At 43.1% G+C, this 12,265-nt stretch overlaps 1 protein-coding gene across 9 annotated transcripts in view; it reads right to left on the bottom strand.

Moving 5' to 3' along the window:
* Positions 1-264: 264 nt before the first annotated feature.
* tns1b (tensin 1b) overlaps positions 265-12,265 on the bottom strand; it is a 138,166-nt gene continuing 126,165 nt past the window's right edge. For 7 of the 9 annotated variants that reach the window (XM_035174856.2, XM_035174859.2, XM_035174860.2 and 4 more), the window contains 13 exons: positions 11,616-11,711; positions 10,835-11,015; positions 9,572-10,596; positions 9,004-9,090; positions 7,423-7,551; positions 6,394-6,486; positions 5,438-5,515; positions 5,150-5,218; positions 4,949-4,975; positions 4,341-4,509; positions 3,384-3,452; positions 3,198-3,227; positions 265-3,029 (listed from right to left, as the gene is read on the bottom strand). In XM_035174856.2, the coding sequence (XP_035030747.2) occupies positions 2,891-3,029; positions 3,198-3,227; positions 3,384-3,452; positions 4,341-4,509; positions 4,949-4,975; positions 5,150-5,218; positions 5,438-5,515; positions 6,394-6,486; positions 7,423-7,551; positions 9,004-9,090; positions 9,572-10,596; positions 10,835-11,015; positions 11,616-11,711 (2,192 nt within the window). In that variant the 3' untranslated portion in view covers positions 265-2,890. Of the gene's footprint in view, positions 3,030-3,197; positions 3,228-3,383; positions 3,453-4,340; positions 4,510-4,948; positions 4,976-5,149; positions 5,219-5,437; positions 5,516-6,393; positions 6,487-7,422; positions 7,552-9,003; positions 9,091-9,571; positions 10,597-10,834; positions 11,016-11,615; positions 11,712-12,265 lie in introns of those variants that run through there. The other 2 variants (XM_035174858.2, XM_035174866.2) reach the window with 2 other exon arrangements.

Below are 12,265 nucleotides of genomic sequence, written 5' to 3'. Positions count from 1 at the left end.
ATCGTATCTCTGCACAAACCCTCAGGAGCACAGTGGTTCAGTGATGGAGCCGTAAATTAGTCTTGTCTATTTAAATACAAACCACCTGAGGACAAATAAAGCACATCTGCAATAGTCTGAATGTTTTAACATTTGTTTTATGGTGATAAATTAAGGTTATTACTTCATTCCCACACCTACATGTATTCTTTAATAGTTTAAAGTTGATATAAAAGCCTGTAAAGTCGCAGAGTGACACAAAGAACGACAAACTTTCCCCGTACATTTTTTGATTTGTACTGCTTTTTAATGTGTTTTTTTTTTCCATCAGAAATAGTAAAAGCCATACACTGTAGCAAACCAAAAGTAACAAAGCTCTATACAGGCACAGTAGCTCATTCACACACATTCCAACAGTCCGCACTGATCTGTCGAAGTGGGCAGACGCCACTGGAGTTTCCAACATTCAGTTTGAAGAGGAGGAGGAGGAGGAGGAAGTTCCCCTCTTCTCTCAACGAGCGTTTCGTAGGCAAAAATATAGAATATAGATTCTTCTGTCAAGACACGGTCGTCACGGGGGAACCGAAAACCTGATGATAACTACATGTGGGCATGGATCTGAAAGGACGTGAGGACACTGGGTACTGGTTCCAGTCAGCAGGTTACTGGCTGACGTGAGCGTGCAGATTCTTTCTAATAAATAATGGAAGATTCTTGTCAGATATTTTTTTTAAAAAGCCCTGTAAGTGCTGTATTTTTTTATTTTAGTTGTGTAGAAGTACATTTGAGTTAATGACGCCCCCAATACTAAACTTCATCTCACTATTTTTACATCATGCTGCAGTCAGGCAAAAAGGAAAAGAGACGTGACCTCTGCACACTCAGTTCTCCAACGGGGCTCGAATGGGCAAAGACAATTTACAAAGAACGCATCGGGAATCACAATTCAAATTCATGTTTTAGTTCATTTTTCTCAGTGATCAAATTTACCCCCAAACAATCCAACCTGCCGTGATAACAGCTAAAACACTGTCTTAGAATAAAAGTGGGTTCCTTTTGTAATGATCGCTCTTCACCACATGAGGGCAGCAGCTAATGACTGAACTGACTCCCTTTTAAAAAATAATAAAAAAAAGAAGAGTCTGAGGATCAAACTCTTCTTCCTTCTGCATCGATGACGTGAACCGGGGGCGTGTTCAAAGTCCACATCTCGTCTTATTTGCTGTAGAAACACACCGATAATACTTTAACATTTTAAGTGCTAAACTTGGACAATGTATTTTTCCAGGCAGGTTTAAGTTAATAAAACAAACGTTGCTTGCATCACTTTAGGAAAACTCCAATTTGGACTTCAGTAACAACAATCTTTCATACAAAATATTTCCCCTCTTACAAAAAAGAAAATCAACAACAACAACAACAACAAAACGCCTCCCCGAGAAAACGAGAATGTTAACAAAAGGAAGTAATGCTGTGGAAAAAAAACAAAAACATTCAAAAAACAACAGTGATACACTTTTTTTAAAAGCACACACTTTACACCTTATATATACGTCAACGCTCTTGACTTTAGCCAAAATAAAAAAAGCAACTTTTCTCTTCTCGCTTTTCAGTAATCTTGATGTATACTTATATAATACATGTATACACGATAACAAGAGCAACAAAGCAAAAAAATAAATATCTTAAGTCACTGTTTTGAAAGTTTTTTTTATATATATATATATATATATCTATATATGTATATTTATAAGTATAGCTTACTTTTGGGTAGGGTGTGAGTGTTAACAGTTTTGGCCGGCCCGACGCAAAAGGAGCTTCTCTCGATTGACGGAAACTTTTTCGAGGCAGGAAACTGAAGAGCGGGATAGCACGATCAAACTTTTCTCAGAAGATCGGCCCCTCGCAAAACAACTCGAGGTCGAGCTGTGAGCAGAATCGAGTTGCTACGTGCAGAACAGAGGATGGAGGCCGACAGGAAGCTCGTCTTGACTAACCTTTTGTTTGTTTGTTTGTTTTTTTTCAAAAGTCTGGCTATTTGCATATTGAAGTCAGCCCACATGAGTTTTATGCTCTTCTTTTTCTTAAAAAGCTCCGCATTAGAAAAACAAGTCAGGCACCAAACGTCGTCTAGAACAGTCCCACTCAGAAAGCAGCCGAGAATATTTACACACAACCTCACCAGCCGCAAAGAAATGTCCAAACGAGGACATGGTTTGCCGCCCGGCGCCGAACGGAGCTACAGTATCAGTACATACAGGAACAAAAAAAAAAAAAACAGTTCAGTAAGTTTTGATTAAGCAGCCATATTTGTTTTACAAAAAGAATACTTCTGCCCCTCCGACGACGGCACGCTATACCTGCCCTGACTGCTTTTTTAAAAAAAAAATCTTTGGTTGACCAGTCAAAAGCCTGATAGATAAACAATCCTCCTTTACATCACTCAACTTGACTTCTTCTTCTTCTTCTTCTTTTAAAAAAATTAAAATGAAACAATTGCTAAAAAATAATAACAGTTGCACACATCATGTCATTCCCTCTTCCTGTTCGTGAGTTACCCTGCCAGGGAGAATGAAATCACACCCCCCCCGTCCCATTGTCGCACACAGCCACTCCCCATCCTGCACTTCCTCTGGTTCATTCTGGAGTCCGTCCGAGAAGAAAAGCACATGCACGCAAGCCACATGCACGCAAACACACCACACACACACTCTCTGTCATGCCCCCTTTCATTCACTCACACACACACACACAGACACACACACACATTTGCCTTACAGAGCAGGAAAAATAAGGTGGCGCGTCAAACCAAAGGCTAATTTTCTCCAAATCAGAAAAGTAAGTGTCTGTGGTTAAAAGGAAAGAAAATAACCGAAGGCATAAAAAAAAAACATGGGTTTGCTGATGGCGCTCATTGTTTCTGCGCGGCGATCATCTTCAGGACAAAGTTGACGATGGCGCTGGCGGGCTGGTCGGGGTCCATCTCAGCGAAGAGGTGGCTGACGTTGTCGGTTGTGCTTCCCTGCTTGCGCGCCACAAAGCCAAACAGCCTGCGGGGACAGAGAGAGAGATTCAGATCAGACTGCGTCAAAGATCACAACCGTATCTGCAGAAGCCTTAACTGTGTTTGGTAAAACAAATCTTAAAGTTATGAGACTGCCCTCTAGTGTTAAGTGTTCAGTGTTATTCTATCAACAATAGAATGATATTGTACTTACTTGGATGTTCCTCCCTCAGGCTTCTTCCACCTGGAAAAAAATAAAAACACAAGTTAATTTTAACTTGTGTTAGCAGGTTTGCCCGGACTGCAAAAAGTTTGGACTGTCCTTTTTATTGTTGAAGTAGTTTAAGAAGTTCTGAACCCCAATCAACATGAACAATGAAGTTCATGTCTCTGTACTCACTTCCTGTCCTGAGGGTCAATATCGCAGAACGTGACAGTGTTGTTCGGGTAGTGGCGTCGGAAGAAAAGCCTGAAACACAAGAAACCAACAAAGAGCATTACAGATACATCCAGTATAAAAACATAGTGTAAAATCACACAGTTCATCCACATCTTTTAATGTGGCTGTAGTATCGTCACTTGATGCTAAGCATAAGCATGATAATCAAAATGCTCATAAGCACCAGTACAGGGGCTCCAATAGGAAATCAAAGTGTATCTGGTCCAAACTAACTTTAAACTAACTTCAACACTAGAGGGTCGAATATCTGTTCAATTGGTGATTAGTAAACTAACTTCAGCTTGAAGCTTAATAAACCTTTTTAGTATGTGTCATCAAAATGTAATATTTATTTCCTGATATTAAGAAATGTGCTCTTCTGAGTTGGGACAATATACAGGAAACCCCCCAGTCCTGCAGTGCAATGCACATATTGATATTTAGATTTTAAAAAAAGGTCATATGACATACCGGCACATATTATTTAATTAATCACTTTTATTTATAAATTCTCTATAAGTTTGCTTTAGTAAAGAGATGACGGGGAATCTGGGAGCAAGAGATTTAAAGTGACATCTTAAACCCTGAAGTCATGTTCTACAGATATATAGTTAAAATGTGTTATTTAATAGTTTTATAAAATAAATCCTGGTCCCCGACACAAAACAAATTTTCAGATTTGAGTTGTTGATTGAAATACTGTAGTGAACAATAAGACCCTGATCCTTTAATCCTGTGTCAGCAGTTATTTACGGCCTCTGATCGTGTGTAATGATTCATGTTGAAACTCGTCCTTCGAAAAACAAATCTCCAGACGGGTTCAGACATCAGTTCAATTACATCTGCAGCAGAAACCTCCAGATGCAGAGCTGCGTCTGTGAGCAACCTTTCACACTGTGCTGCATCCTCCACACTTACTTCCTCTGGTTGTCCGTCAGCGTGATGCCTTGAGACGACACCTTGAAGTGCACCACGGTGGCGGCGGGCGGAGAAGCGGCAGCCAGCGTCTCAGATATGGCCTTGGCAACAGCCTGAGGCCCCGTCAGGGACTCCATCTCCACTGAGTTGATGTAGAGCACGTTGCATGCTGGGAAGAGAGAACGCGTCCCGGTCAGGTTAAACAACAAACTAACGATGTCACGATTGGAAAGGTAGAAATTTCAGAAAATGAACAACAGAACTTTAATATGTAAAGACAAAACTAAAAACAAATTGCAGAATCAATCCTGTAAAATGTTATTAATGAGAAAGATTGCCTATGACCTGTTCATGCAAATATGTCTCCTCATTAGAGAGCATGCTTCCTGGAGCCAAACTCCATCCAAGTCATTCCACATAAAACATTCTGCCTGTTACGGACGAGAAGCTGCGAGCTGCTGTTAAGAGACGCATTTCCGAGGGAGTTCTGTTAAACAGGGCCATTAATATGTGTCTTATTTTTTGTGCAGGTAACAACACGTAGACAGACAACACGCACGGGATGCACATTCCAGACGTAGGCGTCCAAATAAGTGCTCAGGGTTTACCATGGGAGTCAGCAGGGGCCCTCTGCACTGGGATAACAAGGATGTCATGTTGTCAGAACACGTGAATGGGATTATTCAGGACACACGAGCGGTGTCGTCACACAATCTTACAGCTGCGTGGTTGTGTTAACATCTCAAAACATCGGAGAGTGGTACAAAATGTGAAGGTGTTTTAACAGTGAGAGCGGGTCGATGTTTTACCTGCTCCTTGTTTCAGCCGCTCGACCAGCGGGTTTGTGGTCGCGACCGCCGGTGCTTCCTCCAGGAGATCTGCTCACAGGGACAGAGAGGGGGTTGAAGGTTTATTGATTTGCATTGTGGACAGGGAGGCATCATGTAACTGGACCTCAGCCTCTTTTACTTTGTTAATTACAGGTCTCACAACGCTGCAATCCTGGAACAACATTTGAAATCCGATTTGCTTTCACTCCTTTCTTTTAATATCTGACATATTGATGAGCTTTTATCTTATTGCTCCGGTGCACGGACCTGTGGAGGGGATGAGTAGCTTGCAGGGCAGGGCCAGTGGCGTGATGGCATGTTGGTAGACCAGCGCCGACAGACAACCTGACAAGCAGACACACAAACACAGTTAGGATCAAGGATGTATCCAGTTCACTTCATCCCTGGAATCAGCTTCTCACTCTGAACTCAGTGTCCCAGTCCTTCTGAGTTTGTTCTACTTCTTACCTCCATTATTCTAAAGATATCAGAATTTATTGATTTGACACTTCTGTTACACAATGAAATAAATATTAACATTTTAACCTTCTACGTGCATTTGTTATTAATATGAAAAGAGACTCAGTGTTGATAGTGTTTCCATCATTACTCTTTACTTACTGCAGTTAGCAAAGTTATGATGTTGTTAATAATTTGATTGGGACAAACACAAATGGACACATTTGGTGTATTCATGTATTTCTCTCCTCATAATTCATCCTCTTGCATTTGGTGAAATGTGTTTTGATTGAAGTTCATGGTGTTAAAATATAAATATAAAATAAAACAAACAAAGGAGGCAAAGAGAGAAGAATCGTGTTAATGAGTAACGAGCTGAGGACGACAGAGGAAGAAGAAAGAAGGTGACACAAGTTTACAGAAGTCAGCTTGGCCCATTTGGGATTTGGCAGAGGAGGACTGTACACACACACACAATCACACACACACACACACACACACACACACACACTAAGCAGAGTTAGATCACTTCAGTCAACACTGTAATTACAGTAGGATTAGACATTACAGAACTTGGAACTTGGTGCAGAAAGATGAATCGACACCATCACAGCGGAGGTCTAATGTTTAATATGTCATGACGAATGTGCCAGTGGGCTTGTTGTGTGTGTGTGTGTGTGTGTGTGTGTGTGTGTGTGTGTGTGTGTGTGTGTGTGTGTGTGTGTGTGTGTGTGTGTCAAATCATCGGGGGGGGTCCGACCTACCGAAGTAAGGCTCGTTGGGACACCCCTTCAGCTTCACTCCTTTCGGGCTGCTCTCGATCAGGAAGTGCCTCACCAGCTCGTTGCTGACGTCCCCTGCGACAGAAGAGAGGGAGAGGTGTGAGTGAGTCCAGGTAGAATACTGCAGACATCACCTCATATCGTCGGCTTTAAGATATTAACTTTAACTCCATCTCCACCCACCGACCTGAGACCAAAACAAGGAGACGCTAAAGCCTCGCTAAACACCGGAGGAGCCAAAGTAAATACGTGTTGCATTTGTAACGGCTGCAAAACATCATGTCCTGTTTGTTAAGCGTCTGTTGTTCTGTATCGGCCACATTGTACTTGTGAAGCACTTTGAGCTGCTTTTTATACTATTAATGCTTCATAAATAAAGTATATAATAATATCAATCTACCTGCTAATTCCACAAACATCTCTGTCTCTGTGTGTGTCTGTCTGTGTGTGTGTGTGTGTTGCTCACATTTGTCACGAACCGTTCATCTAATCGGCTTCAAACTTGGCATGTGTATTGTTAATGTTCCAGGGAAGTAAAGTGCTAAGTTTAGTGCAATTTGGACATGTGATACATTCCAAATTAATACAAATTAAGTAAAAAGGGAACCAGTGTGATTAATTTGAGTTATTTCACCCTATTACTTTCTAGAAATGTGTGTCTACAAAGTAAAAGCACAACTGTTCTTTTTGTTGCTGCAATGCTTTGTATTGAGCTGAATCACAGAGCTTTTAGTTTGAAAAGTTGTACTGCTTAACAGAGTCTGAAATGGCCGACATGCTAAATCATTCAAACTCATGTATAAACCACACAGGTGAACAGTAACAACTTCATGGAGACTATAACCAGGTGGGATGAACACAAAGTTTTATAGTTTTCATAGACTGCTTATAAAAAGCTCTGCACACGACAGAAACATGACATTATACTGTAGGTTTGTTTGAGGAGGGCTCAGTAATGGAAATGAATAATAATAATGATTAATAATAATAATAATAAATGCTGCCCCCTACCTTTCTTGTTCTGATGCACGGAGGGCGGCGGAGAGGCCACCTTCATTGCCAAGCCGTAGGCCCCCCGGAACGAGTGACTGTCCCGAATTACGAAGGCTCCAGGTTCCCTCTCTCTCAGCAGGCCAATAGCTGCAACACAGCAAGCACTCACTTACTTCATCTACGTGGTTTCAGTTGTAGCCATGCAAGGCTAATTAGCTCCAGCACGTTAAACCAGACAGAAACGTCTCAACAGCGATTTAGACGGATTGTTACAGGAAACCTTGTGCAGACATTAATGTTCCTCTCAAAACGAATTGAAAGAGGAGCTCAAGTGATTCTCCGGACGGGACATTGCTGCTTAATTTGCGCTCAGCTATGTGCTTTTCATACCAAACCGAGCTAAACTCCGGTGATGGGATGTAGAGGTCGGACAAAGTCAGAGAGTTAAAGGATCAAAGTGGAGAAAAAGAAGTTAGAGGAAAAGAAAAACCAAGAAGAAGGTGAAGTGAGTCCTGTTTCTTTGTTTAATGAAATCGCTGTCAGCCTGCGTCTCATTAAAACTACAACCTCTAACATTACACTTTGCTTCAGACGCTCCATTGTTCAAGGAGAAACGCTTAACATCCGTTACTTCGCTGTTTAGTCCACATGTGACAGTTTAGGGAAGGAAGATGGATGAGATGAGCAACACATGCAGATGTTCCCTAATTCTCTGCATATGGTGTGGCTTTCCTACAGGGAGTGCACGGGACTAAGTTTAAACTGTGTGTGTGTGTGTGTGTGTGTGTGTGTGTGTGTGTGTGTGTGTGTGTGTGTGTGTGTGTGTGTGTGTGTGTGTGTGTGTGTGTGTGTGTGTGTGTGTGATGTCATTGCAGTTAAGCATAGGCTTGTGTTTAACATGATATAATCCAATACGCTCCATGAGTGATTGCAGCTGGAGCAGCCAATAGCCACTGACCTCACAAGCAAAACACACAATCACTGAGAAGTGTGTGTGTGTGTATTTGCATTTGCATGCACATTCATTATTGCGTGTGTGTGTGTGTGTGTTGCACATACATTAATCAAAAGAGATTATGCTAAAGTCTCCTTAGATGTCAAATTCCACTAAAGCATTATGGATGAATAACAACAGATTATTCGTTCCAACCACATTTGAAAAGCTTCACAGGAGTTTTCCACTAAAAACAACGGTGACCCAGTTCTCCATGGGAAACGAGCAGCAGAACATCAATATCAACATTTCAAACCACTTCACAGTTCACAACCTGCTCCTACAAACTTTAAACGTTCGGCTCCTTCCAGACATTTCTAATTACATTCAACTTTTTTCTAATAGTTATACTTTTTGAAATATTAATTTGTACTAATCACATTCACCTGATCTTGGCCTCTACTTTTTAACCATCATATATTATTTCAGCTTGATTCTGCAGAACTTTGCAGAACATGTAGATTTCATTTGTCCCTACAATGACCTGACGGGATAAGTCTCTGAGGTGTGAGGCTGATATTTTAAGTGTTGGTTCTGATTGGACCTGATGAAACACGGTAAGTATTCACAGAAAACATCTGAAGACGATCCGATCACGCTCTTACCTTGCTCCCTGGAAATGTCTGGCTTGTACCAGTACTTGGACGTGTCCTGGACAAACTTGACATTCAGTTTGCTCTCAGGACTTCCATCTGCGACGAAAAACAAAACAAACAGATTCAGCTCTATGTTGCGACGACATCCAAGGTTTGTCACCAACTGAAACCCCCTCATTCTAACGTAAGGGAAAACACAATGGTTCTTATCTTAAAGATGATTTTCCACGACTGAAAACTGTGGTCGTGCAGATACACCTGAAAGCTCTGATATAATATATACCCGACATGTCTTGCTGCTGAATAGGCAGAGCTGTGCTGCTGTGTTCCAACTGTTTCTAATTACTCCAGACGATAAATATTGTGTTATTGCTCTATATCTTCTTTGACTTGACAGTGAGTTGACACACAGATGTTGAAACATCCAATATTTCAATATCCTGTATATTGCATTGCATCATCATGTTACTTAGACATCATGATGTTCCTTTGCTTGAGGAGATGTTCTCTATCTAGACCTCTCTGAATGTTAAATGATTCCCCTTGATCTAACATCGATGTCAGAGAATGTCCTTACCGGGAATATTGAACCTGGAGAAGTCCGACAGGGTGTGGAAGTATCCCAGAGTGCTTCCTCCAGCCACTGGAGGCATTATCTTCCCGTTCAGTGTGCCATAGGCTCCATTCGGTCGGTCACCACTGGACATGCGCCTCTTTTCTGGAAGCTGGGGCTGGAAGCCAGGGGCTGGGCTACCCTGCCTGAACCCTACACCCATCCCCATCACCCCCCCATCCTGGAAGCCTGCAGGCGAGATGGGGAAGGAGGGAGTGGGTGGTCCCTGGTAGCCTGAGGAGCTGCTCTGCCTCGACAGGTTCCCGTGCCTCTCGTCTGGGGTGGTGTAGCCGCTGTGCATGGGGTGACGGTCCAAACTGGGGCTTCTCTGGGACACCTGCGACACAGACGGGTGACGGCCCAAAACCGGACTTCCTTGGGGCTGTCTGCTGAGTACGGGGCTGCTCTGCATGGGCTGACCCAGGGATGGCTGTCGACTGAGGACCGGGCTCCGCTGAGACCCCTGACCCAACGAGACCTGTCTGCTGAGGACGGGGCTATTCTGAGCCCCCGGTGAAAGACGCCGACCCAGCATGGGACTGCCACCTGGCATGTGACCCGGCACGCCCACATCATAACCATTAGCTGTTGATGTTTGCTGACACATGATTGAACCGTCCTGGTTAGCACTCGAGTGCTGCTGCAGGACGGAGCTGTGAGTGGAGCCAAAGATGGTCCGTTGCAGTGCATGGGGACCTCCATGGCTGAGTGTGTTCTGGGGGGGTTCTGAGGTGTGCGAGCTTGAGTCCGAGGCCCCATAGATCCCCAGGAGAGTGTTTGGGCCAAGGTAAGACAGTGTAGGGGTGGTAGTGCCATGGTAGAAGGAGGCTGGAGAGCTGGAGTCCAAGTAGGAAGAGGTGGGAGTGTTCACTGCTTGATAGGAGGGGGTAGGAGTGGGGTAGGCGCTGTCTGTAGCCTGGGAGCGGAAGCCTGAATCAGTAGTGGGTTGGGACGGAGTGCTAACACTGCTCTCTGCTAAAGGATGGTCACTGGAAGAGAAAGAAAGTGGTTTATTTACCAGCTGTACGTTTTCTTTTAGAGGATTTCGAAGAAGGCACATTGAAACTACAACTGAGTGATTGACAGGGCTTTCTCCTCAATCCTTTATCTTTAAAACTCATGGGACCATGTAGAAGTCTCCTATAGAAATATTATCTCTTATAATTTCCTAAAACTTATCCTTTGTATCTAACTGAGAATATAAAAGCACCATAGTATTTGACTCACTCTTGAGAGCTCTGGATGGGACTGCTGCTGGACAGAGGAGGGTTCAGTGTGTGGGCGGAGGGACTCAGACTCCTCTGCTGGTTTGTGGTCTCTCCCAGTGGGCTGAGGCTCAGAGGTGACGTGGGCGCCTCTCCACCTCCCGCTGCCGACCTCGCCACAGACTCCACGTAGCTTCTTGGTGCTGCATGACACAGGAAGAGAGTTTCCCCCATTAGCATGATAATTCAGTGTCCTTCCTGTGTGTATAACATGATGATGAACAAAATGAAATCTGTGAAAAAGAGCTGTAATGATGATCATGTATTTTGCCATGAGAGCGTTTGTGTTTTCTTTCCAGACAGTTGATGAGAATGGAGAACGTCTGGAAACACATGAGGCGCGGGTGGAAAAATGGGGTGGAGGAGATTAGGAAAATCTAATTTCCGATTAATGATCTCGTGGCATCTTAGCCTGACTCTTACCTTCCTCATCCTCACTGCTCTCATCATCTGTGGAGCATCAGTGGAGATAATCCAGAGAAGAATGTAGAGGAGCAAAGGGACAGCAGGGGGAGTGTGAGCCAGATCTATTTCACTTTGTGTTATTAAGGAGACTTCATATCAGAAAGTCTTATTGCTGATGAGCCTTATGTGTTGAGTTGCTGTTTACAGAGGCCAACTCATCTTTTAACGACATCTAAATACAATCATTTGGATTTTGCTCTTCTCTACTCATCTCCGTATCTACAGGGCCGCTACAGAAGGTTGTGATTCTCGTTTAGTGTCGGAGTGGGACGACCAACCTGAGCCAGTTTGATGCAGGAGGATTTCTGCTGGGTTGTGGGGCTTCAACCCCAGGGCTGACAGTGGAGTCTTGGCAAGACCAGGAGGGGACCGACCTGAGGGGAAAGGGACAGTTGTTAGGACACAGCATCGTGTATCACAGGACATCTTGACGGGTGCGACCTGTTTTTTTACAGTTTGACATTATCAAGTCTTTCTTTGAGCGTATAAAAGACAAAACACAAGAATCTAAATGATGTTTAAATACCTCCGCCAAGGAGAAGACTGTTTGCTTGTTTGTAAGTAAGATTACACAAAACTTAGTGAAATGACCTCTGTGAAACATGGTGGTTAGAACCAATTAAATTTAGCTGCAGATCCACAAATTATTTTTTTCACTATCTTTGAAAGAAAGGGCGTTTTTCAACATTTCTGTTTTTCCAGGATTCAATACATGGAACTGAATTCTATGAGTGTGTGAAAATGTATTAAATATAAGTGGACTGTTGGGCCTTGGCGGAGGTCTGCGCTCTACTGAGTTTCCATATGAGCTGCTGAATACTTTATATATTTATATTATAGTTGACAATCTAGTTCATGTGCTAATACACAGGTACACAGCTGTCAAGACGAGGAGCACATCATCCACACACACACACACAAGAGCAAC

This window comes from Hippoglossus stenolepis, chromosome 13 (genome assembly GCF_022539355.2).
Source record: "Hippoglossus stenolepis isolate QCI-W04-F060 chromosome 13, HSTE1.2, whole genome shotgun sequence".
Lineage (NCBI taxonomy): Eukaryota > Metazoa > Chordata > Actinopteri > Pleuronectiformes > Pleuronectidae > Hippoglossus > Hippoglossus stenolepis.
This window is presented reverse-complemented; position numbering and strand designations above follow the sequence as displayed.